This window comes from Salvelinus sp. IW2-2015, linkage group LG22 (genome assembly GCF_002910315.2).
Source record: "Salvelinus sp. IW2-2015 linkage group LG22, ASM291031v2, whole genome shotgun sequence".
In the NCBI taxonomy this organism is placed as follows: Eukaryota; Metazoa; Chordata; class Actinopteri; order Salmoniformes; family Salmonidae; genus Salvelinus; species Salvelinus sp. IW2-2015.
In genome coordinates, this window is record NC_036862.1 from 2005784 (window position 1) to 2031977 (window position 26194).

General features: G+C 44.0%; 1 protein-coding gene across 4 annotated transcripts in view; it reads right to left on the reverse strand.

The window, feature by feature from the left end:
* The window catches only part of LOC111949429 (protein furry homolog), a 211227-nt gene that overhangs the window by 56179 nt on the left and 128854 nt on the right, over nt 1-26194 (reverse strand). For all 4 annotated transcript variants that reach the window (XM_070433935.1, XM_023966584.2, XM_023966586.2 and 1 more), the window contains exons 35-49: nt 25852-26020; nt 25485-25575; nt 24765-24847; nt 21463-21613; nt 20909-21012; nt 18345-18533; nt 10822-11023; nt 10096-10217; nt 9656-9843; nt 9362-9456; nt 8294-8530; nt 7727-8085; nt 1025-1122; nt 601-771; nt 140-280 (exon numbers count right to left, since the gene is read on the reverse strand). In XM_070433935.1, coding sequence (XP_070290036.1) covers nt 140-280; nt 601-771; nt 1025-1122; nt 7727-8085; nt 8294-8530; nt 9362-9456; nt 9656-9843; nt 10096-10217; nt 10822-11023; nt 18345-18533; nt 20909-21012; nt 21463-21613; nt 24765-24847; nt 25485-25575; nt 25852-26020 — 2400 coding nt within the window. The remainder of the gene's footprint in view (nt 1-139; nt 281-600; nt 772-1024; nt 1123-7726; nt 8086-8293; nt 8531-9361; nt 9457-9655; nt 9844-10095; nt 10218-10821; nt 11024-18344; nt 18534-20908; nt 21013-21462; nt 21614-24764; nt 24848-25484; nt 25576-25851; nt 26021-26194) is intronic.

Consider the following 26194-nt stretch of genomic DNA (forward strand, 5'->3'; position numbering starts at 1 on the left):
ACAAGGTCAGCAGAGGCTTTAGCCTACACATAGAACCGAATTATTTGACCATCTTGAAATGGCCAGTCAGTCAGGAGGGGAGAAGTTCTCAACTTCAAAACTTATTATTTCACTAATAACAACATCATGTTCCTCTCACCTGGACAAACTTCTCGATGGTCTTGAGGACCTCCATATTGAATGGCTTGGCCTGAATGACTGACAGGTCCATGTGACTCAGCAGGCTGTAGATGATCTGGAGCAAGGTCTGCTGCATGCTGGGTAGACCCTTCTCCAACAACTGGCCAATCAGAACACACTCACAGTTAATGACAGTCTGAAATGGATTTAATCCATTGATCCATATTACTCGAGGAGAAACATAATTTATGTATCAGAAACTCTTAAGGATAATTCACACTATTTGGCTGACCTGAACAGCACTATACTGGCTCAGATATTTTCTTCTCACATTGTCCTTTACTCTACAGTTCCAGCAACTAAGGTAGATGCCAAACCAGTCCAGCCCTGTACAGTTCGTCTTGAACTGGATTGGTTTGGCCCTATAGTGTGAATCAGGCTTAAGAGGAGTATGGTTATCCATAGAACAGCCATACAGACCTCGGCCATGTAAGTGACCATGTTGAGGGTGATCTCGGAGAAGGCCTCGTGGAGATAGCGACAGACGACGTTGACCCAGGAGAAGCAGTTCCGGGTGTACGAGTGTGTTGTGTACAGGGTCATCACATGGGCCAAGTTGGACAGTTTCGAATTCTTCTCCTCTAAGCATACCTGGCCATCCAAGCAGAAACCAAATACTAAATATTTACAGTACATATTGGCAATGAATCCTAAATAATGAATTAGATTGACATGAATTCGATTTCAAAATGACCAAGAGTACATTTAAATACTTTACATTGACTTAATTTCTGGAGAAAATGTACCTATTTCACCTCATTTTGTATGTGTAAAGTCCTTGTTTATCTATTAAATAACGCACATTGACTGGAAAGTTGACGAGAAAGTTGACGAGGAGACTAACCTGAGCTATTCTCTGAGCCACGTCTTTACAGAACTGGGATGGGCCGTCGAAGTTCTGGACCAGATGTGGCAGCAGACAGAGAACGTTCAGAGGGAAACCTGGGGAACAAGAGAAATAGGGCTTCCATTTCACTCAAAAATGACAAATAATAAATAATAACAATATATTTCATTGAAAGAAAATCAAAGTGCTACAATGACGGCATAAAATGAGAGACATACACAAAGAACCCAACTGACGCGGCTGAGCATGTGAATGAAGAAGACGCTCGTGGACGAGGCTCCTACGCACTACTTAATTTGGCCAAATTTGTACTTTGCATTTCACTTTCTTACATATCAAATTCGATTGATGAATTTGTAAGTTATTTTTTTGATGTCACACAAATGTCACACGATCTGAGGAGCAGAAGACCTGTCACTAACGTTTGAACCGCGATGTCCAACCAATACGGAGTCTCATGCGGTCACACTCCACACAGATCTTCAGAAACTCCGTATGATTCTGATCGCGGAAATTACAGCTACCATTGCCACTCAGCTCAAAACTGCCATTGATGCTGCTCTGACCCCCTTCACCGCTGTCCTGGATGGTGTCCGAGCCGCTGTGGATGAACAAGGCCGCTGACTTGGCGGCTTTGAACATGACTTGTGTGACTCCCATAACCACATAGTAGCCCTTGAGAAAACGGTCGCCCGTCTGAGCTCTGAAAACCAAAAGCTGATTGACAAGACCGATGATCTGGAATCACGTTCTCGCCGTTGCAATCTTCAGGTAGTTGGTATACCAGAGAAACTTGAAAGAGGGGACTCAGTTAAGTTCTTGTCAGACTTTTTCGCAGAGGTGCTGGAGGTCCATAGCCCCAGCGGGCAGAGATGACAACTCCAAGCCTAGAGTGTTTATCGTCTGTTTTCACTACTACTGTGACAAGGAGCACATCCTCCAGAGGCAGGGCAGAGACCAGCTACACTTCTGTGGATGCAAGGTGTTCATCTTTCCTGACCTCAGCTCGAGTGTCACCAAGAAGAGAGCTAAATTCCTCGATGTGAAACGCAACCTTCATCAGAAGAAAGTTAAATTCTCACTCCGCTCCCCTGCTCATCTCCACGTTCAACATACCGGGGGGAAAGCTAAAGTTCGACTCCCAAGAGGATGCCAAGCGTTGGTTCAATAGTCACTTCTGAGCCATGTCTTGGATCTATGACCTACTCTTTTGCCAGGTAGCATGCATAGCCTACCCCACCTTCCAAGTCGAAGATATGTTTAGATTTTTACAGCAGGGCTTTTTTCCCCCTGTTGCCATTCATTTTCTACTTTGCAGAAACACTATTGAACTCTGATAAAAATGACGACTACTGTCTTGTGTGGTTGTTATTTAAGCTACACGTTTGGCAGGTCTTTTTTATTTGGCTAGATGGCTAGAGTAGTAATGCATGGATACAATTCCAGGCTTTTGCAGAGCTTTCCTTTTTTAGTTTTTTTCATCTAGATACTTACTGAAGGACTTTTGCCCCCTTTACTACGCCCTATTGATCATTCATACATGTACAGACACTTGTTTTGTTGACGTTGAGTGAGAGGTTATGTTCCTGGCACCACACTCCCAGGGCCCTGACCTTCTACCTGTAGGCTGTCTCGACATTGTTGGTAATCAGGCCTACTACTGTTGTGTCGACTTAAAACTTGATGATTGAGTTGGGTGAACAGAAGGTACAGGAGGGGGCTGAGCACATACCCTTGTGGGGCCCCAGTGTTGAGGATCAGCGAAGTGCACGTGTTGTTTCCTACCTTCACCACCTGGTGGCGGCCCGTCAGGAAGTCCAGGACCCAGTTGCACAGGGCGGGGTTCAGACCCAGGGCCACAAGCTTAATGATGAGCTTGGAGGATACAAAGGTGTTGAATGCTTAGCTATAGTCAATGAAGAGCATTCTTACATAGGTATTCCTCTTGTCCAGATGGGATAGGGCAGTGTGGAGTGCGATGGCAAAGATATCGTCTGTGGATCTATTGGAGCTGTATGCAAATTGGAGTGGGTCTAGGGTGACAGGTAGGGTGGAGGTGATATGATCCTTGACTAGTCTCAGAGCAATTCATGATGACAGAAGTGAGTGCTACGGGGCGATAGTCATTTAGTTCAGTTACCTTTGTTTTCTTGGGTAGAGGAACAATGGTGGACATCTTGAAGCAAGTGGGGACAGCAGACTGGGATAGGGAGAGATTGAATATGTCCGTAAACACTCCAGCCAGCTGGTCTCCGCATGCTCTGAGGACAAGGCTAGAGATGCCGTCTGGGCCGGCAGCCTTGCGAGGGTTAACACGCTTAAATGGCTTACTCATGTCGGCCACGGAGAAGGAGAGTCCACAGTCCTTGGTAGCGGGCGAAGAAGGTGTTTAGCTTGTCTGGAAGCAAGACGTCGATGTCCGCAATGTGGCTGATTTTCCCTTTGTAGTCTGTGATTGTCTATAGACCCTGCCACATACGTCTTGTGTCTGAGCCGTTGAATAGCGTCTCCACTTTGTTACGGATGGAATAACTACACTGTTTCTACTCGGCCATATTCCCAGTCACCTTGCCATGGTTAAATGCGGTGGTTCGCGCATTCAATTTTGCGCACTGCTGCCACCTATCCAAGGTTTCTGGTTAGGGTAGGTTTAATAGTCACAGTGGGTACAACATCTCCTATACACTTCCTGATAAACTCAGTCACCGTATCCGTGTATTCGTCAATGTTATTCTCGGAGGCCGCACGGAACATAACCCAGTTCGCGTGATCAAAACAATCTTGAAGCGTCGATTCCGATTGGCCAGACCAGCGTTGAATAGTCCTTAGCATGGGTACTTCCTGTTTGAGTTTCTGCCTATAGGAAGGGAGGAGCAAAATGGAGTCGTAATCATATTTGCCGAAGGGAGGGCGGGGGAGAGCCTTGTAGGCATCCCGGAAGTTGGAGTAGCAGTGGTCGAGTGTTTTTAGCAGCGCAATTACTACAGTCAATGTGTTGATAGAACTTCGGTAGCATTTTCCTCAAATTTGCTTTGCTACAATAAATGCGGCCTCAGGATATGTGGTTTCCAGTTTGCATAAAGTCCAGTGAAGTTCCTTGAGGGCCGTCGTGGTATCGGCTTGAGGGGGAATATACACGGCTGTGACTATAACCAAAGAGAATTCTCTTGGGAGGTAATACGGTCGGCATTTGTTTGTGAGGTATTCTAGGTCGGGTGAACAAAAGGACTTGAGTTCCTGTATGTTATCACAATCACACCATTCATGAAAACCCCTGCTTCTTCCCGGAGAGATATTTATTCCTGTCTGCGCAATGAACTGAGAACCCAACTGGCTGTACGGACTCAGACAGTATATCCCGAGAGAGCCATGTTTCCGTGAAACAGAGTATGTTACAGCCCTGAGCTTGTCAACTTTATTATCCAGAGACTGAACATTAGTGAGTAATATACCCGGAGCGTCCAGTGTGAGCTCAGAACGCTCCGAGAGCAAAATGCTCTGAATTTACAAACAGACAATCTGACAGCACAGTTGCAGTCACCAACGCTCTGGATAACATAACAGCCTAACGAGCTCTGCTAGTGCGAGTAATGTTCAGTGAGCTGTTCTGTCATTTGTGTCTGGAAGTACAGTGCCAGTCAAAAGTTTGGACACACCTACTCATTAAAGGGTTTTACTTTATTTCTTTATATTTTCTACATTGTAGAATAATTGTGAAGACAAACTATGAAATAACACCTTTGGAATCATGAACTGTAGTAACCAATAGTGTTAAACAAATCAAAATATATTTTACATTTTAGATTCTTCAAAGTAGCCACCCTTTGCCTTGATGGCAGCTTTGCACAGTCTTGGCATTCTCTCAACAAGCTTCACCTGGAATGCTTTTCCAACAATCTTGAAGGAGTTCCCACATATGCTGAGCACTTGTGTTACAACCTGGCTCAAGATTGTAACCAACAATGGGAAACCACACACTGAGTAAAGGAATATCAAAATGAATTTATTCCATAAATAAACACTCACAAAAATAATCAGATGAGGCATGAAGGTCAGCAAATTAGGTGTCAACTGACAAATTAGGTGTCAACTGTCAATCACTCTCCTTCTTGGTCAAATAGCCCGTACACAGCCTATAGGTGTGTTGGGTCATTGTCCTGTTTAAAAACAAATTATAGTCCCACTAAGAGGAAAATAGATGGGATGGCGTATCACTGCAGAATGCTGTGGTAGCCATGCTGGTTAAGTGTGCCTTGAATTCTAAATAAATCACTGACAGTGTCCGCAGCAAAGCACCATCACTCCTCCTCCTCGCTACACGGTGGGAACCACACATGCAGAGATCATCCGTTCACCTACTCTGCTTCTCACAAAAACATGGCGGTTGGAACCAAAAATCTCAAATTTGGACTCATCAGACCAAAGGCCAGATTTCCACCGGTCTAATGTCCATTGCTGATGTTTCTTGGACCAAGCAAGTCTCCTCTTCTTATTGGTGTCCTATAGTAGTGGTTTCTTTGCAGCAATTCGACCATGAAGGTCTGATTCAAGCAGTCTCCTCTGAACAGTTGATGTTGAGATGTTGAACAGTTGATGTTGAGATGCAATTTCTGATGCTGGTAACTCTAATGAACTTATCCTCTGCAGCAAAGGTTGGTTTTTGTTACTGCACTTGAAGAAACGTTAAAAGTTATTGACATTTTCTGCATTTACTGACCTTCATGTCTTAAAGTAATGATGGACTGTCATTTCTTTTGCTTATTTGAGCTGTTCTTGCCATAATATGGACTTGGTCTTTTACCAAATAGGGCTATCTTTTGTATACCACCTCTACCTTGTCAAAACACACCTGATTGGCTCAAATGCAATAAGGAGGAAAGAAATTCCACAAATTAACTTTTAACAAGGCACACCTGTTAATTGACATGCATTCCAGGTGACTACCTCATGAAGCTGGTTGAGAGAATGCCAAGAGTGTGCAAAGCTGTCAGCAAAGCAAAGGGTGGCTACTTTGAATATATAATATTTTATATAAAAATATATTATTGTTTAACACTTTTTTGGTTACTTCATGATTCCATATGTGTTATTTCATAGTTTTGATGTCTTCACTATTATTTTACAATGTAGAAAATATAAAAAATTAAGAAAAACCATAGAATGAGTACGTGTGTCCAAACTGCTGTTGTTTGTACAGAATGCTCGGATCAACCCTTAAAGAGATGGGTGTGGCTAAGGCTTAAGAGGATGTGAACAATGCTGAATGGCTGTAGACAAAGAGGGCTCTCCATTAGTACCAAAACACTCAAAAGTGTGTTAACAAGTTCATCAACTTTAAAAGCAAAATTACTTTCCCTATGTTCCTCAACTGTAGTGTATGATATACCATTTTGTAGCTCTGAGTCTCTACTTTTATCCAATGTAAAAAACACAATTAAAAATTTTGCTCCATAAGACCGATTTAAGCCGGTCGGTCACAGCAAGGAGGCCTACAAACCGGACTCAGTTACACCAGCTCTATCAGGAGGAATGGGCCAAAATTCACCCAACTTATTGTGGGAAGCTTGTGGAAGGCCACCCAAGTTTAAATTGTTAAAGGCAATGCTACCAAATACTAATTTAGTGTATGTAAACTTCTGACCCACTGGGAATGTGATGAAAGAAATACAAGCTGAAATAAATCATTCTCTCTACTATTATTCTGACATTTCACATTCTTAAAATAAAGCGGTGATCCTAACTGACCTAAGACAGGGGATTTTTACAAGGATTAAATGTCAGGAATTGTGAAAAACTGAGTTTAAATGTATTTGGCTAAGGTGTATGTAAACTTCCGACTTCAACTGTAGCTCAGTACTATAATTATTTATTTTATACAGTCATTATCTTTATCAAGGGTGTCAATTATTTCAGACCCCACTGTATATACAAATTTGCATATACAGTATATACTGGGTGGAAGGTAACACAATGGGTATGTCTGGGTAGGCTTTTGACCTAATATTAAAACAGGTTTGGCTTCAATGGTGGATAGTCGCCACCCATGTCATTTAAAAAAAATCTTGTTGGAAGTGTTTATAAGTCGGAGACAATCAAGCCTCTAAGATCAAAACACTCAAATCGGAAAGGAAATTCTGGTCCGTTTGTTAGTTGGGCTGTTTTCTTTTGTTCTAAAGATCAAAACACTCAAATAGGAAAGGAAATTCTGGTCCGTTTGTTAGTTGCGCTGTTTTTTGTTGTTGTTCTGAGTCATACCCTTGAGTAAGGCACTTAAACCAAATTGCTCCTGTAAATCGCCCTGGATAAGAACGTCTGCTAAATGACTAATTTTAAATGCAGCAATTTAAAATTGACTGTTAAAGTTAGCTATCTGGCTAGTAAACTGCTTTCCACAGTTTGAGCCTTTGTTCACCATGTTTAAGGAATAGGATTCATCTGAGTCATATGAAAAGTAATATTTGTCTTTATTGCACGGTTTGATCGAAACATCAGAAGCTATCCAGTGGAATGGTTGGTAAGGAAGTTGGTAAGGAAGTCTGGGGAAGTCTGGGGAGGATGCCCTGTCATCCAAAGAGACTTCCAGTCATGTGCGCATGCATTTATAATATGGGTTGCACAAGCTGGAATTTAAGCCTTGACCATATCGTTGCAAGTGCCATGCTTTACCAATTGAGTCACACAGGACTACAGATAACCTACCTATGGCTTGTGAGGTGTCCACCACGGGCACGCGCGAGACAGGCGTGAGCTGGCAGAAGATTTGCAGGGTGAGGTCGGTGGTGGAAGTGGACGTGAAGCCCTTGAGGAGCAGCTGCTGGAGTCCGGCGAAGCCGCTCCACCTCAGCTGGCCCTGCAGCTTCTCCAGCCGATCCCTGTTCTCCTGCTTGTCCAGGGCCACGTGGGCCAGCAGCTTGAGGAGCAGCCGCAGGGACATCTGGTACTCAAACTCAAAGTCTGACTCCATCAGGGACACGGCCACCCAGAAGATGGTGGCCAGCAGGTTGGACGGGTGGTTGACGTTGGCCGGGTCACTCAGGGGCTCTTTGGAAGAGGACGGACTGCGGAAGAGAGCAATGTGTTTATTTCTTTTAGGCTTTCTATCCCAATAGATGGCCCTTGTGGCACCCCCAAGCCTTTGCCAATTTTTCATTAAACGTTTTGCCAAGGTGTATCCTAATGAACATGACCTCAAAACGACTGGGAGATGCCAAATGAAAAGATTAATAAAAACTGCTGTAGTCTACTGGGCTACTTGCTGTCCCCTACCTGCGGTTCTTGGTCAGCCCTCCCTGCTGGGTGCAGGCCTGGATGCGGTCCAGTGTAGCGCTGCGAGGAGGGTCGGATGAGCGGTCAGCCTCACCAAACTTCTTGGGGACGGAGTAGCTCCTCTGGTGTCGGCTGCGCTCTGCTGTCCCCAGGCCCCGCTGGAACAGGTTCAGCTGCCCCGTGCTCTTCCTGTTGGACACCAGCTTCCCATTGGTAAGGAAGTCTGGGGAGGATGCCCTGGAGAGCCAATAAGAGACTAGCGATGAGTTGAAACCCTTAACAACCTGGCATACAAATACCTAATAAAGGATTGGCGTACTCAACTCTAAATAGTTTGAACTAAACATCTTTGGGTGCTGGGTTGTAAGGTTGTAAGTGATAATAGATGTGTGAACTCTGTTGATGCAGCTACTACTCACAGCTACTATATATTTATATATTCTTATTCCGTTCCATTTCTTATTCCATTAGGTATTTGTTGTGGAATTGTTAGATATTGCTGCACTGTCGGAACTAGAAGCACAAGCACTTCGCTACACTTTCAATAACATTTGTTAACCATGTGTATGTGACCGATAAAATGTGATTTGTTGCTGCAGCTACTACTTTCAGTTTCACTATTGGTTCACTTTACTGATTCAGTCTGAACTTTCTCCAATAAAGGGGCACTTGGACAGGCTTGAAAGTAGCTAGTCCAATCAGTGTCCTCTTAGTAACTATGGGCGGGTTTAGCTTATGTTGCGTTTGGAGAACATCAAAAGATTTGGCCTTCTGATTGGTTGAAGGTGATCCCATTTGCTGACTAATTCTCGTTTTATAACGCCAGTAATTACAGCCATTCTTACAGCCAGAACAGTGTGGGTTCCAGGCTAATATAAAGGTCCATTACCTGATCTAGTGGTAGTGCTTCCGCCCCCAGACCACATGCCCCTGGAGGCAGCAGTTCGTTCGCAACGCAATTTATGTACTGTATCCCTCTGTATCCCAATCTAGCTACATTTCTAAGTGCCTCTATTAATACATTTGTTTTAAAGTCATGCTGTCAGCAAAGGTGATCTGCAAACCAACCTGTTCAGGATAGCCATTAGGTCATTGTTCTTGAGACATTCAGCCAGGTTGTCCACCACAGACTCTAAGGTGAGCAACACCTCCATAACATAACCCTAGAAGAGCAGGAGGACATTAAAACTGGGTATCTGCACAACCATCCCACACACACACACACACACACACACACACACACACACACACACACACACACACACACACACACACACACACACACACACACACACACACACNCACACACACACACACACACACACACACACACACTCCCCCATTCCCTCTGCCCACACACACCTGTACTTCCTCCCCGTGCTCCCCCACCACCTCCACCAGTCGCGAGAGCAGGTCGAATACGGCGTGGGCCGAGAGCGGCTGCCGCAGCCCCCGAACCACCTGGAAGGACCTCCCGGCGTAGTGGCGTGACAAGCTACACAGACCCATCTGCAGAGCTATGTCACTCAACTGCTGCTCCAGGTGGAAGTCTGGCCCACACATGAGAGGTATGAGACACACACGCACAAAGCATGGGCACGCAGGCACGCGCACACACATGCATGTTCGCAAATACACATACATGCGCGCACAGACACACACACGCACACTGATGTCTAACGTTTGGTAGGAGTCAGACTACGCTTTTACAAGGCAATAGGTGAAAGAAGGTGCAGCGGTTCCGGCATAACCATGTAGTGTGGTAAGGTGTAGAAGAGCGCGAGACTCTTGGGGAGGATTACCTGATTTGGACTCTTTGAACACCGACACCACATAACGCAGAAAGTTGACAAGCTGCTCCGTGCTTTTTGAGGTCTGGTTCTTGGGTGAGATAGCTTCGTGACACCACATGGGGCCACAGGCCCTGGAAAACAATAACACAATTGTTTTATAAACGACTATGATATCCTAGAGAGGATAACAAATGTATAATTCAAACAGAAGTATACCTACAGTTGCCCCTAGATGCTGATCTAGGGTCAGTTTAGAATTTTCCTTACTAATGGTTAAGGTTAGGATGGGAGGGGAACTGATCCTAGATCTTTACCTGTGGAAACTTTACCGCAGAGCAAAGTGGAGCTACGGTGGTGTTGCTACTACAACAATGACAAGTTTGTTGTTGTGCTAGCCACACTAGACCACTAGGTGGCGTGGGACGTCAGGAGTTGGCTCCCTGTTCTCACACACTGACATCAAGTTGATTAAACTGACATGAAATTGCATGGCCATGTATCGACAACAAAAAATCTTCAAGATGAAGGCCTGCAAATTATATTTCGGTTTGCCCGTGCCAGGATAAAGAGGTAATGAAGTTCTAGTGTTCCACTAGTGTGAATGTCTGTCTGTTAGTAGTGGTACATACTATGTGACTGACTGGTTGGCCGACTGCCTGTTTGTCTGTCTGACCGACTCTCTGCCTGCCTGCCTGTCCGTCGGATTGCACGTCCTTCAGTCCGTGGTCCACCTACCTGGTGGTGAGGAACTCAATCAGCTTGTTGGTCTTCTCGTCCGTCTCTGAGGGGCTCTTCAGCTCCTCTGCCTCCTGGGAGGAGATATGGGGCAGGTTGGAGGTGCTGCCTCCCAGGCTGAGGCTGGAAGAGGTGGACGAGGAGCTGAGGCCAGAGTCTGGTACTGGGGATGCCTGGCCTTCTCGCAGGAAGTCCATCCCACCTGGGAGGGAGAGGGCGTGGGAGAGGGAAGGAGAGGAAGAAGATGAGGAAGGGAGCGGGAGAGAGAAGGAGAAAGAAGGAGAGGGGGAGGCAGGGGAGAGGGATGAGAGGGAGTGGAGAGGGATGAAAGGGGGGTGGAGGGGAGAGAGATGAGAGGAGGGGGAGGGGAGAGGGAAAGGGAGAAGGAGAGGGAGAGGGAGAGAGAGAGAGGAAGATGGAGAGGAGTCACAATAGGGACTGTTCAGAAGGCACAAGACAGGAGGAAATGCTTCGAAACAGAGGAGGTGCAATGTGATCTTCAAAACCGTGCTAAACGAACAGCACCCAGTTAACAGAGGTACGTTTTGTGGTTTCACATAACTTCCTGACTGCTCCTGTTGTGAATCCAATGTAGCAAGGTGTGAGGTGAACTCTATGCTCTGTTTTTCTATATTACAACTAGTGAATCCAAGAAACCAGCTTGTCCCTAGTCAGGTCAAGTGAAGTTTTCTTTATCGAGTCAAGTATGTCATAAAATAATAATGCTATCACCATATCTTTTTTTAACAAGAGGATAAGTAGTCCTCTGTTGAATACAGCGGAGGCTCCTCAGAGGAGGAAGGGGGAGGACCATCCTCAGTGAATTTCATAAAAATAAATATACTGAATCAAAGTTATCCTTTTTAGATAAACTATACTAAATATATTCCCGTCACAAAATAATTGATTTAAACACACTGTTTTGCAATGAAGTACTACAGTAGCCTCAGCAGCACTCTGTTGTAGCCGGTATAACCGGAGGACAGCTAGATTCTGTCCTCTGGGTACATTGACTTCAATACAAAAAAAACCCTAGGAGGCTCATGGTTCTCATCCCCTTCCATAGACTTAATCAGTAATTATGACAACTTCCGGAGGACGTCCTCCAACCTATCACTCTTGCAGCATGAACTGGGATGTTGTGCACCCAATCAATGGATCAGAGAATGAATCTGGTACTGAAAGCATAAGCTACAGCTAGCTAGCACTGCAGTGCATAAAATGTGGTGAGTAGTTGACTCAGAGAGAGAGAAAGACAATAGTTGAACAGTTTTGAACACAATTAAGGAGAGAGATAGCTATATTTGGTTGTATATTTTTTAACTTTCATTTTCACTTAGCTAGCAAATGCAGCTAGCTAGTTTAGCTTACTCAAACACCCAGCTCATACATAGAGGGATGCTATATTAGCTAGCTGGCTATGGCTATCCAGCACTGGAACTCAAGGTAAGCTTTTGGTTTTATTAATCTATTGCCATCGGGGCCCGCCGGTGTAACTACTAATCTGCTTATGCAGCTAGCTAGATTAGTTTACTCAAACATAGAGGGATGCTATATTAGCTAGCTGGCTATGGCTATCCAGTACTGGAACTCTTCCAAGTCAAGGTAAGCTTTAGGTTTTATTAATTTATTGCCATCGGGGCCCGCCGGTGTAACTACTAATCTGCTTATGCAGCTAGCTAGATTAGCTTACTCAAACACCTGGCTCAAACATAGAGGGATGCTATATTAGCTAGCTGGCTATGGCTATCCAACATTGGAACTCTTTCAAGTCAAGGTAAGCTTTGGTTTTATTAATTTATTGCCACCTTGGCCCGCCGGTGTAACTGCTTTCTGACTGTACACTGTACTGCATGATTTTAGCAGGTTTACTAACTAACTACTTCTAGTAGTTCTAGTCGCCTATGACGTGACAACAATGTAGGCTGTGTGTTGTGGCTAACGGTCATGATATGAAGGTTTGCTTGGAAAGGTTTTTCGCCTGGTCACAGACAGCTGATGTGTTGTGCAATGAAGTCCACAAACTAAGGGAAAAGGTGAGAGGAGGAGAGCGCGTAGATAGTTCCGAGAAGGAATTATATATAAAACGAGCAAAGTGATCATGCTGTTTTTATGTGGCTTCTATGAAATTGAACTGTTTGCGTGTCACCAGGGATGTATTCATTCCGCCGACACTGTTGAAAACATTTTCTTAAATGGAAGCAAACGGAACAAAGCGGGGATAAACATACCTGACTTTGTACAATAGAAACTCTAATTTGCAACTGTTGGACTAATGATTACACCCTAGATCAGCTAGATGCAGGCAAGCGTGTGCAAGGCGGTATTGAATGTGCTACTGTCTGTCACCTTGATTAGTCAAAATTCTCTCTGTGTGCACCTACGTTGTAAACTTTCATTCATAGGCTAGGTTGTAGCAAACTCATGATGCGTACAGGGAAAATTGAAGCATCATTTAGTAGCTTAAACCTATCGATGTTACATTGAGCTGGGTGAATGGAATATGAATGATTGTCATCCAATATGCTGTAATAGAAATAAGAAATAATATCATCCTCCCTCATCTTAAACGGCACCAACCGCCACTGGTTGAATATGTAGCTTTCTAGACATGGCAAAACAAATTAAAGTGGGGAATGAACCTATCCTTGCAGCGTGCCTAACCCTGCCTTGGTAGATGGCCCCTTTTTGGGCAAGAGGATATGAATAAGGTAATGGAATGCTTTAATTAGGATTTTAGATGTCTGCTTCAATACATAGGATTGTTGCTGGCCAGGCTACTACCACAGTTTCTTTCTCCCACGCCCTACATTTGGCAAATCTGACCATAATTCCATCCTCCTGATTCCTGCTTACCAGCAAAAACTAAAGCAGGAAGTACCAGTAACTCACTCAATACAGAAGTGGTCAGATGATGCGGACGCTACGCTACAGGACTGTTTTGCTAGCACAGACTGGAATATTTAAGTTCCGAGATTCATCCAATGGCATTGAGTAGTATACCACCTCAGTCACCGGCTTCATCAATAAGTGCATCGACGATATCGTCCCCACAGTGACTGTACGTACATATCCCAACCAGAATCCATGGATTACAGGCAACATCCGCACCAAGCTAAAGGTTAGAGCTGCTGCTTTCAAGGAGCGGGACTATAATCCAGACGCTTATAAGAAATCCCGCTATGCCCTCAGACAAACCACCAGCAAAGTATCAATACAGGACTAAGATTGAATCGTACTACACCGGCTCTGACGCTCCTCGGATGTGGCAGGGTTTGCAAACTATTACGGACTACGAAGGGAAACCTAGCCGAAAGCTTCCCAGTGACGCAAGCCTACCAGACAAGCTAAATGCCTTTTATGCTCAATATGGAAGCATGTATGACAGCACCAGCTGTTCCAGACGACTGTGTGATCACGGTGATCAAGGATGTGAGAAAGACCTTTAAACATTCGCAAAGCTGCGGGGCCAGACAGACTCCCAGGACGTCTACTCAAAGCATACGCGGACCAACTAGCAAGTGTCTTCACTGACATTTTCAACCTCTCCCTGACCGAGTCTGTAATACCAACATGTTTCAAGCACACCACAATAGTCCCTGTGCCCAAGGAAGCAAAGGTAACCTCCCTAAATGATTACCGCCCCGTAGCACTCACGTCGGTAGCCATGGAGTGCTTTGAAAGGCTGGTCATGGCTCACATCAACACTATCATCCCGGAAACCCCAGACCCACTCCCATTCGCATACCGCCCCAACATATCCACAGATGACGCAATCTCAATCGTACTACACACTGCCCTTTCCCACCTGGACAAAAGGAACACCAATGTGAGAATGCTGTTCATTGGCTACAGCTCAGCATTCAACACCATAGTGCCCACAAAGCTCATCACTAAGCTAAGGACCCTGGGACTAAACACCTCCACCTCTGCAACTGGATCTTGACTTCCTGACGGTCCGCCCCAAGGTGGTATGGGTGGGCAACAACACATCTGCCACGGTGATCCACAACACGAGGGCCCCTCAGGGGTGCGTGCTTAGTCCCCTCATGTACACCCTATGAACCCACGACTGTGTGACCAAACACGACTCCAACACCATTAAGTTTGCTGATGTCACAACAGTGATAGGCCTGATCACAGGAAATGATGAGACAGCCTATAAGGAGGAGGTCAGAGACAACAACCTCTCCTTCAATGTGAGCAAGACAAAGGAGCTGATCGTGGACTACAGGAAAAGGCTGGCCGAGCATGCCCCCATTAACATCGACGGGGCTGTAGAGGAGAGGGTCGAGTTTCAAGTTCCTTGGTGTCCACATCACCAATGAACTATCATGGTCCAAACACACCAAGACAGTCATGAAGAGGGCACGGCAACACCTTTTCCCCCTCAGGAAAAGGCATGGGTCCCCAGATCCTCAAAAAGTTTTACAGCTGCACCATCGAGAGCATCCTGACCAGTTGCATCACTGCCTGGTATGGCAACTACTCGGCATCTGACCGTAAGGCGCTACAGAGGGTAGCGCGTAAGGCCCAGTACATCACTGGGGCCAAGCTTCCTGCCATCCAGGACCTATATACTAGGTGGTGTCAGAGGAAGGCCTAAAAAATGTCAAAGACTCCAGTCACCCAAGTCATAGACTGTTCTCTCTGCTACCGCACGGCAAGCGGTACCGGAGCGCCAGATCTAGGACCAAAAGGCTTAACAGCTTCTACCCCCAAGTCATAAGACTGCTGAACAATTAAACAAATGGTCACCCGGACTATTTACATTGACCCCCCCTTGTTTTTACACTGCTGCAACTCGCTGTTTATTATCTATGCATAGTCACTTTACCCCTACCTACATGAACAAATTACCTCGACTAACCAGTACCCCTGCACATCGACTCGGTACCGGTACCCCCGGTATATAGCCTCGTTATTGTTATTTGATTTACTTTTTTTATTTTATTTTATTTTTTACTTATTTAGCAAATATTTTCTTAACTCTATTTCTTGAATTGCATTGTTGGTTAATGGCTTGTAACCATATGACAAATAACATTTGATTTGATAAGAAACTGAGCTCTCCCTTGAAAGGAATGTCAGCCATTCCCTGCTGATGCCTGTACCTAGATTAACCATGGATAAGAGCCATGTGTACAGTGCTACGCTCCCTCCCATAGGCCCCCATAGAACCACAAGGCTGTCTGTCTAAGATGGTCAGTTTGATAAAACGGAAAATCCCTTTATTTTTTTTAGAGCAATTCCTTTTTTTTTATAGACAAAAATATGAACGCAACATTTTACAGAGTTACGGTTCATATAAGGAAATCATGAAAATAAAACAAATAAATTAGACTCTAATCTATGGATTTCACATGACTGCATATACAGATATCTGTTGGTCACAGATACCCCAAAAAATTGTAAATTGGTGGATCAGAAAACCAGCCAGTATCTGGTGTGACCACCATTTGCCTCATGCAGCGCGATACATCTCCTTCGCATTCAGTTGATCTATATTGGTGGGAACTGGGACATGCTGTCRTACACGTTGATCCAAAGCATCCCAAACATGCTAAATGGATGACATAACTGGTGAGTATGCACGCCATGGAAGAACTGGGACATTTTCAGCTTCCAGGAATTGTGTATAGATCCTTGCGGCCGATGAATGGCACGACAATGGGCCTCAGGATCGGTGTGACGTTATCTCTGTGCATTCAAATTGCCATCGATAAAATGCAATTCTGTTCGTTGTCCGTAGCTTATGCCTGCCCTCATCATAACCCCACCGCCACCGTGCCAGTGACCTTCGAAGATGGGAATTTGCCCTTCTGCAGTCAGGTCAAGACCCTGGTGAGGACGATGAGCACGCAGATGAGCTTCCCTGAGATGGTTTCTGACAGTTTGTGCAGAAAGTCTTTGGTTGTGCAAACCCACAGTTTCATCAGCTGTCCAGGTGGCTGGTCTCAGACGATCCCGCAGGGGAAGAAGCCGGATGTGGAGGTCCTGGGATGGCATGGTTACACGTGGTCTGCGGTTGTGAGACCGGTTGGACATACTGCCAAATTCTCTAAAATGACGTTTGAGGTGGCTTATGGTAGATAAATTAAAATGTAATTATCTGGCAACAGCTCTGGTAGACATTCCTGCAGTCAGCATGCCAATTGCACGCTCCCTTAACTTGAGACATCTGTGGCATTGTGTTGTGTGACAAAACTGCACATTTTACCTGTGTATTGATCATGCTGTTTAATTAGCTTCTTGATATGTCACTCCTGTCAGGTGGATGGATTATCTTGGCAAAGGAGAAATTCTCACTAACAGGGATGTAAACAAATTTGTGCTCAAAATTTGTGAGAAATAAGCTTTTTGTGGGTGTGGAAATTTCTTGAATCTTTTATTTTAGCTCATGAAACATGGGACCAACACTTTACATGTTGCATTCATATTTTTGTTCAGTATATTTATGTATTTTTTTACAAATAGTGTCACGCCCTGACCATAGAGAGCTTTTTATTCTCTATGTTGGTTAGGTCGGGGTGTGACTAGGGTGGGTCATCTAGGGGATTATGTTTCTATGTTGGCCAGGTATGTCTCTGATTGGGGATCATATTTAAGCAGCCATTTCCCCTTTGTGCTTTGTGGGATCTTGACTATGGATAGTTGCCTGTTAGAACTATTGTTAGCTTCACATTTCGTTTGAGATTTATTGTTTTGTTTTGCTGTGAGTTTCACTTAGTAAATAAAAGATGTGGAACCCAGATCCCGCTGCGCTTTCGTCCAGTTATTATGACGAGCGTGACAAATAGGCAGAATATACAGCATTGAACAAATACATTTTTTGACAATGCGAGGGGATAAATACAGTTACATTGAATTAAATTGACATGAGAGTTTTTTACTAAAGTGAGATAAATGCATTTGCACCTTTTAGCTACACTTGTCCCATCGTTAGACACTATTAACTCCCGAATGAGATATGCAGTGACACCATTTACCAAGAATCGTTTCTGATGCACTCCAATCAAAATGGTATTAAATTATCTTAATGGCCTAAGGAATGAGTAACAGGAGTACTTCTCGATTCAATCCAAATAACTAAAATACCGAGCAAACGCGTCTATACGACAGCAGAGCTCAAAAGCACTGTGTATCCCAGCTCCAAAGTAAACAGCATCTGTTGACAGTCAAATGCACTGGGTCATGTTCATTCGGCACAAAACGGGATGAAACAGGTAGGGACTACTAGAAGTTGTCCAATAAGAAATGCTCATTTCCATTTTTCATTTAAACTTTTTTTTCTTATTTTCTTCAAATCAATGCATAAAAATTTGTTTGTAAACCATGTTTAAACCATGTAAACCATGTATGTATTGCAGATGCTTATTTGAATTGTTATAGTTTTAAAACATCAACTTCAATTTAGACCACACATGTTATGATAATGATAAAGACAAAACGTAAAAAAAAAAAAATTAAGTTCCATTCCCTAATGTACACTGCCCTGGAATATATTCTGTACTGTGTACTACCTGTAGTAGTGAGGTATTCAGGCTGGTAGCTTGACTTGCTGGTCAAGGTCTTGCTGCTATTGACCTCTCGTGTCTGCAGCAGGACAGAGGCGATATTCTGGAAGTTGCGGTTGCAGGACAGCGTGATGAGTAGGTGCAGGAGGAGACGCTTGCTGTGCTCAAACACCTCGGGACGGTAGTGATCCATGCCTGGTGGTGAAAAAAAGACATCATAATACAGTGACAGCAGATACAGTGGGGTCCAAAATGTTTGACACCCTTGATAAAGATCAGCAATAATTACTGTATAAAATAAAAAACTCAAATACTGAGCTGTATTGTATGCTCAAAGTAATAGGGAAATTATTTCATACTAATACAATTGCTCAGAGAAAGGGATTTTGTTTAACAAGTAATACTTTTTCTCTCTCAAAGAGGTAGGGGTCAGAATTATTGAACGCCCTAAAGACTCCTATAAATATAGTAGTGAAAAGTTGAGTACTTGGTCCTACATTCCTACAGTAGCATGCAATGACTACATCAAGCTTGTGACTCTACAAACTCATTGGATGCATTTGCAGTTTGTTTTAGTTTTAGTTAGGGATGCACGATATATCGGTAAGCATATCGGAATCGGACGATATTAGCTAAAAATGCCAACATCAGCATTGGCCCGATGTTTAGTTTAATGGCTATGTGCAAAACCGATGTCAGCGCTGACGTGCATACCTATATAACGTAGGTAGATGACGTAATGACGCCATGAAAAATAAAGCGCTACACAGAACAAAAGCATAAAAATACTAAGCCCACACTTCCAACAACTAAACAAGTTCAAGTCGAGCAGTCATTTGAAAGAGTAAGAACATTTCAGCGAGACAACTCAAAAGCAAAATCCATTAACGCCAAGATAATGGAATTCATTGCCCTTGACATTCAACAGTGCTCTCGACATCAAGCACCTCAAGCCCCGGTACACACTACCAAGTAAGCGCTATTTTTCAGATGTTGCCCTACCAGAGTTACATAGTATTGTTGAAACGCACATCCATGAGCTACTTGCTGTGGGTCTCACCGCTATTAGCTTCACGACTAACATTTGGACCAGCGACGTCAGCCCCATGAGCATGCTGAGTCTGAAAGCACAGTGGGTCGACGAGGATTTCGTACTGAGGAACGCCGTATTGCATGCTCAAGAATGTGCTGGTTCTCATACCGATGCTGCCATTTCAAAACATGTTAGAAACTTGGAAACATGAACACACTCCTAGCTCCATTCGAACAACTGTCTCGAGAAATAAGCTCATCAACTGCATCTGCAGCAGATGTGATACCCTCTGTCAAGGCATTGAAACGCCTGCTCAACAAAACTGCCGACACAGGCTGTGGGGTTAAAACTTGCAAAAGTACTCTACAAGAGGCTGTGAATAAGCGATTCGGTGGCATTCTCTCTGAGCCTCTTTACCGTGTCGCCACCATGCTCGATGCTAGGTACAAGGACCGCTACTTCGATGCAGACAAGAAACAGGGTTTACGTGAAATGTTAGACACAGCTGGACAAGTTGGAAACGGACACAGTGACAGTGCGCACCGAGGAAGAGAGGCCACGGACAGACAGAGCAGAAACTTCACTGCTTGAGTCATGATGAAATCCTGGTTGAGGCTGAACAAATTAACAACGAAACAGCACAGCAAGTAATTGAAAGAAATAGGTTTTGATTATGTTTTACTGGTAATGGGGACATACATAAATGCCAACAAAATAACTTTTTGGTCAGTGTGTGTGTGTGTGTGTGTGTTTCAACTATTTAACTGTACTAGAATGCTTAAAAGGCCGCTACATTTTTTAATATCAGTTATTGGTATCGGCCAAAAATGTCATATCGGCGCATCGCTAGTTGTAGTTTTTATTTTGTCCCCAAGAGAAATGAATGGGAAATAATGTATTGTGTCATTTTAGAGTATCTTTTATTATACATAACAATAATATCTTCTAAACACTTCTACATTTAATGTGGATGCTACTTGAGTGAATCGTCAATAATGAGGAAATAATCTGAAACACAACCAAAATGAACTGCAAATGCATCCTACAAGTTTGTAGAGTCACACGCTTGATGTAGTCATTGCGTGCTAGGAATATGGGACCAAATACTAAACTTTTGACTACTTTACTTATAACAATCCTTAGGGGTGTTAATACATTTGACCCCTATCTCTTTCTTTGAGCCATGGTATTAATATAAAATAATATAATTTCCAAATTTTGGGAGCATACAATATAGCTCAGTATTTAATTATTTCTTTTATACAGTCATTATTGCTCATCTTTATCAAGGGTGTCAATCATTTCTGACCCCACTGTAAAACCTTACAAACGGTGTCTTTAGCAGTGAAATAACATGGTGATACTACACAGGGTTGGGATTCAAATTATTGCTCCCTTACTCTATTGTCTCCATCTGTAAAAAGGGGCAAAACGATTGGCAGCAATTGCCAGCTACTTTCTAGCGTGTCCAAGTTGGAGCAAGTTCAGAACCAGTTCATTCAGTAATTGCTCATTGAAAAGAATGTGCTTGTCATACCCAGAAAGAGGGCGTGGAGCAGCAGTGGCAGGTGCAGGGCCCAGTCTTCTCTCACACTGTGGTCAACCACCATCTCGGTCATGAAGATCACTGCAATGTTAAACCTACAGACACATATCAATAATATACAGTACCAGTCAAAAGTTTGGACACACCTACTCATTCCAGGAGCTTCCTACATTGTAGAATAATAGTGAAGACATCTAAACTATAAAAATAACACATATGGAATCATGTAGTAGGTAAACTGACAAGGTAAAAATCTGTAGTTTTGCCCCTGAACAAGGCAGTTAACCCACTGTTCCTAGGCTGTCATTGAAAATAAGAATTTGTTCTTAACTGACTTGCCTAGTTAAATAAAGGTACTTTAAAAAAAAAAAATTCATGTAGTGACCAAAAAAGGGTTAAACAAATGAAAATATATTTCATATTTGAGATTCTTCAAAGTAGCCACCCTTTGCCTTGATGACAGCTTTGCACACTCTTGTGTGCGTGCCTGTGTGTGTGTGTGTGTGTGTGTGTGTGTGTGTGTGTGTGTGTGTGTTTGTGTGTACCTGTGTAGAGGTCCCTTAGGAGTGATGGTTTCAGGGAGGTAGTCCACAAGGGGAGCCCAGCAGCCTCCGTTGACAGGCATAGGCAAAGGGAGTGGCTGATTGGTCTCCACAACGCTCATCAGCCAACCAGTGTACAGCGGAAGGGGTTCACCTAGGGATCACACAGGAAGTTACACTCATGACAAAGTAGGGCAAGCCTCGCCAGGCCACACCCTCTCCAGGGTCATGTTCAGTGTGGCACACTAGGGCAAAACCAGTGTTTCTTATTGGACACTTTCTGGTAGCTGGTACCTCCCTGTTTCCCTTCGTTTCAAAATGTTTCATCCCCTTTCGTGCCTGCTGAATGCAACCCTGTTTGCATTTAGCACAGACCCCATCTCTCCCCAAAGAAAATGTTATGAGCATTCCTGTGAATACATGCACCCACCATTCAGCTGCCTTTCAAAGCAATAACTGTGTCTGTTGATGGCAGGCATGTTAAGTCATTGAGGAGGGCTATAGTGCAGAGGATCAGTGTTCTTTAAAGTTCTTCTTTGGAAAGGTCATTGAGTTTGGCGAGCCGAGAAGAACTGTCTCAGCTCTAGCATGGTCTTATCTGTTTGTGCTTTAGCCAACTCCTCTAACTATCGTCATGCAATTCGTTTCAGTTCGAGGAGTTGGCTCTGACCTGGGTCGTGTTCATTAGGGCACACCGTAGCAAGATGTTTTGCAACGGAAAACGAAAACAAGCATTTCTTATTGGACCTTCTTGTTTCACTAATTTTTATTCTGTTTTGTGCCTAGTGAACATGACCCAGGCTACCTCTGCTCCAGAGAGTAGAACCAATGAGTAGAACAAAGGAGTTTTGGGGTAACCGGCTGTTTACTGGTAGCATCTGAGAGGCCCTGTCACAGAGCTGCTTGTGTGTTTCACTGTCAGTTCTTACAAAGGATCTCCTAGGAGCGCTTGGCCTATCATGCATTATCAATGGCACTAACTTAGACGGCCATGTAAAGTCCCCTGTTTAGGGTACATGCATGGTTTTGGTACTGGGTCCGACTAACATTTTTGCTTATAAATTGCTCTATGGACACCGTGGCCCGAAATGGTTTGCATTGAACGATAGCCCTGGTTGCCACGGCCACAGTAGTATATTCTGAGCCTGTGTGACGTAGGATGTGAAATCTGAAACCACTTTAGGCTGGAATGTCACTCCTACCATTTCATTCGCTCTGCCAACTGTCCATGAACTCCTGGCTGAACCCTACTTCACAGCTACTGACAAAGCACATATCTGCAATCCTTACATCGTACCGCAGCAGGAGAGAGTGGTTTCATCACTGTAGCAGAGATGGAGTTAGAGCCATTAATCAAAAATAATGCATAGATTTTGAACAAATTAAAAAAGTTCTGTTTGTTATAGATGGACAAGATTAATAAGAGATGAAAGGCGAATTCCTAACAAGTTCAGGAAGCCAAGCTAGACATTCACAGCGATGGGGGCAGGCGTTTTGATCAAGAGAGACCTTAAGAAAATATGTAAATGTTCTCTTCACACTAAACATACAAATATGTATTTTACAGTTTTAAGGAAGGTGAAATCTTATACGTTTCAAACAGACCACCATAGTACCTGTGCCCAAGAACACTAAGGTAACCTGCCTAAATGACTACCGACCCGTAGCACTCACGTCTGTAGCCATAAAATGCTCACATCAACACCATTATCCCAGAAACTCAAGACCCACTCCAATTTGCATACAGCACCAACAGATCCACAGATGACGCAATCTCTATTGCACTCCACACTGCCCTTTCCCACCTAGGTGAGAATGCTATTCATTGACTACAGCTCAGCATTCAACACCATAGTGCCCTCAAAGCTCATCACTAAGCTAAGGACCCTGGGACTAAACACCTCCCTCTGCAACTGAATCCTGGACTTCCTGACGGGCCGCCCCCAGGTGGTAAGGGTAGGTAAGAACACATCCTTATAATTTATTATAAGCTTCCGGGTTAGAGTCCTGTTCCTTGAAAGCGGAAGCTCTAGCCTTTAGCTCAGTGCAGATGCTGCCTGTAATCCATGGCTTCTGGTTGGGGTATGTACATACGGTCACTGTGGGGACGACGTCATTGATGCACTTATTGATGAAGCCAATGACAGATGTGGTGTGCTCCTCTATGCCATTGGAGGAATCCCGAAACATATTCCAGTCTGTGCTAGCAAAACAGTCCTGTAGCTTAGCATCTGCTTCATCTGACCACTTTTAAATTGATCTAGTCACTGGTGCTTCCTGCTTTAATTTTTGCTTGTAAGCAGGAACCAGGAGGATGGAATTATGGTCAGATTTGCCAAATGGAGGACGAGGGAGAGCTTTATGCGTATCTGTGTGTGGAGTATAGGTGGTCCAGAGTTCTTTTCCCTCTGGCTGCACATTTACCATGCTGATAGAAATTTGGTACAACAGATTTAAGTTTTCTTGCATTAAAGTCCCCAGCTACTAGGAGCGCCGCCTCTGGGTGAGCGTTTTCTTGATTGCTTATGGCGGAATACAGCTCATTCAATGCTGTCTTAGTGCCAACCTCTGACTGAGGTGGTATGTAAACAGCTGCGAAGAATACAGATGAGAACTCTCTCGGTAGGTAGTGTGGTCTACAGCTTATCATGATATACTCAACCTCAGGCGAGCAATAGCTCGAAACTTCCTTAGATATCGTGCACCAGCTGTTATTTACAAAAATACATAGTCCGCCGCCCCTTGTCTTTACCAGACGCCGCTGTTCTATCCTGCCGGTACATTGTATAACCAGCCAGCTGTATGATGATATTGTCGTTGTCCAGCCACGACTCCGTGAAGCAAAAGATGTTACTTTTTAATGTCCCGTTGGTAGTTTAATCTTCCCCGTAACTCATCGATTTTATTGTCCAAAGATTACATGTTTGCTATCAGAATTGAGGGAAGTGGGGGTTAATTCAATCGCCTCCGAATTCTCAGAAGGCAGCCCGCTCTCCGGCCTATCTTTCTCCGCCTCCTCTTCATGCAGATCACTGGGGTCGGGGCCTGTTCCCGAGGGAGCCATATATCCTTGGGCTCGTCAGAGTCGTGAAAGAAGATTAAAGGATTCTGCTAGTCCGTGGTGAGTAATCGCAGTCCTGATGTCTAGAAGTTATTTTCGGTCATAAGAGACAGTAGTGGCAACATTATGTACAAAATGAGTAAAAAAACAAGTTACAAACAATGCAGATAAACAAACAAAAAAACACAATCGGTTGGGGGCATGTAAAATGTAATACTGTATATAGAGTATAATCTCTACTCACTCTTCTCCTCCTCGTAGGAGCCTCCAGAACTGTTGCTGTATCGGGATTCCAGGCAGTTGTGGTGCCTCATGATGTTACTCAACCTGGATCACAAAGGTCAGAGGTCAGAGGTTGTCGCCATGGCTACTGCAACAGACAATCTATTATATTGACAAGATAGCCGAGTGACAGCTCTAACAATGGAAATACATGTCCACAAAGAAGGAAGCCGGGAGGGGGTGACGAGATCAGGTTGGACCATTCTAGTCAATGAGAGGGCAGATACGCAAGTGAACAGGCAGAACTCCCGATATAAAGTCGTTTTTTTCCAAAGTTGCTGAAATGTAATCCTAACCACAAGGAAATGTATATTTTATCAAATAAGCCTCATGTAGCAAATTATCAATGACCTTTTTTGTTGACCAAATTCGACACTCTCTCGTTGTACCTCCATATAAACATTCCTCACCTCGTGGTCTTATTTTCATGTAAACCCTTTCGCTTCGCCTCTTCTTCTCTGCTACTGCTGATCTTATATTACATCACATTTCATCTAACCTGGTCCTGATAGCACAAACAGATTCTCGGACCAAGTTATATTTCACCTAGTCAGGTCCCAGATCTCTTTGTGCTGTTTTGTCAACTTCCATGGTTGTTGCCATACCAAACGGGAATGGCAAAACTGCAGAAAGAAATTTGAGACCAGGCCCCATTTCAGGTACTCCACAAGTGCTACTATACCTCTCTTCGTTCTCTTTGGTTGCTTTAATGTCATCTGCGTCAGGGAAACTCTCTTGGCCATCAACTACAGTGTTGCTACTGGATGTTGTACCTAAAAAAAAAGGTTAATAGATACATTTCATTCAAACATACATATTGTGGATGTTTTGGGAAATGTAAAACGTGTAACATAATGTTACTAGCAGAGGCGCCAGTGGGGGTCTATATGTCCAGTCTGACTGACTGTGTTAGTGTGTTCGTTCACGTTCATGTTTGTGCGTAGTCGTTTGTGTGTATGCGTGTGTTTGTTAGTGTGTTTATCTGTGTTTGTGTTTCATTCCTGTTTGTGTGTTCGTACGTTTGTCTGTGTGCGTGTCTGTACCTATACCTGAGGCGGCGGTGGAGGTCTTGCTGGTGGCAGCGAAGCAGTAGAAAGGTGGGTTGTCACAGTGCTGTACCACCGGGTTGACCGGGTCTGTCTGCTGCAGCTCAAACAACAGCTCCTCCATGGTCTGAATGGTGTTGTTACGACACAGGTAGATCACTACCTTCTTGATCTGGAACACACACGGAAGTAGGAACACACACATGCATGCACACAAGCACGCGCAGACACAAACAAAGGGTTAGGATTTGAGATAGGATTAGTTTTCTGTATGGTTCTAAGGTATCAAAGTTAGTTTTCTCTGTATTGTTCTAAGGCTGCGTGGTTGAGCTTAATTATCTTTTCA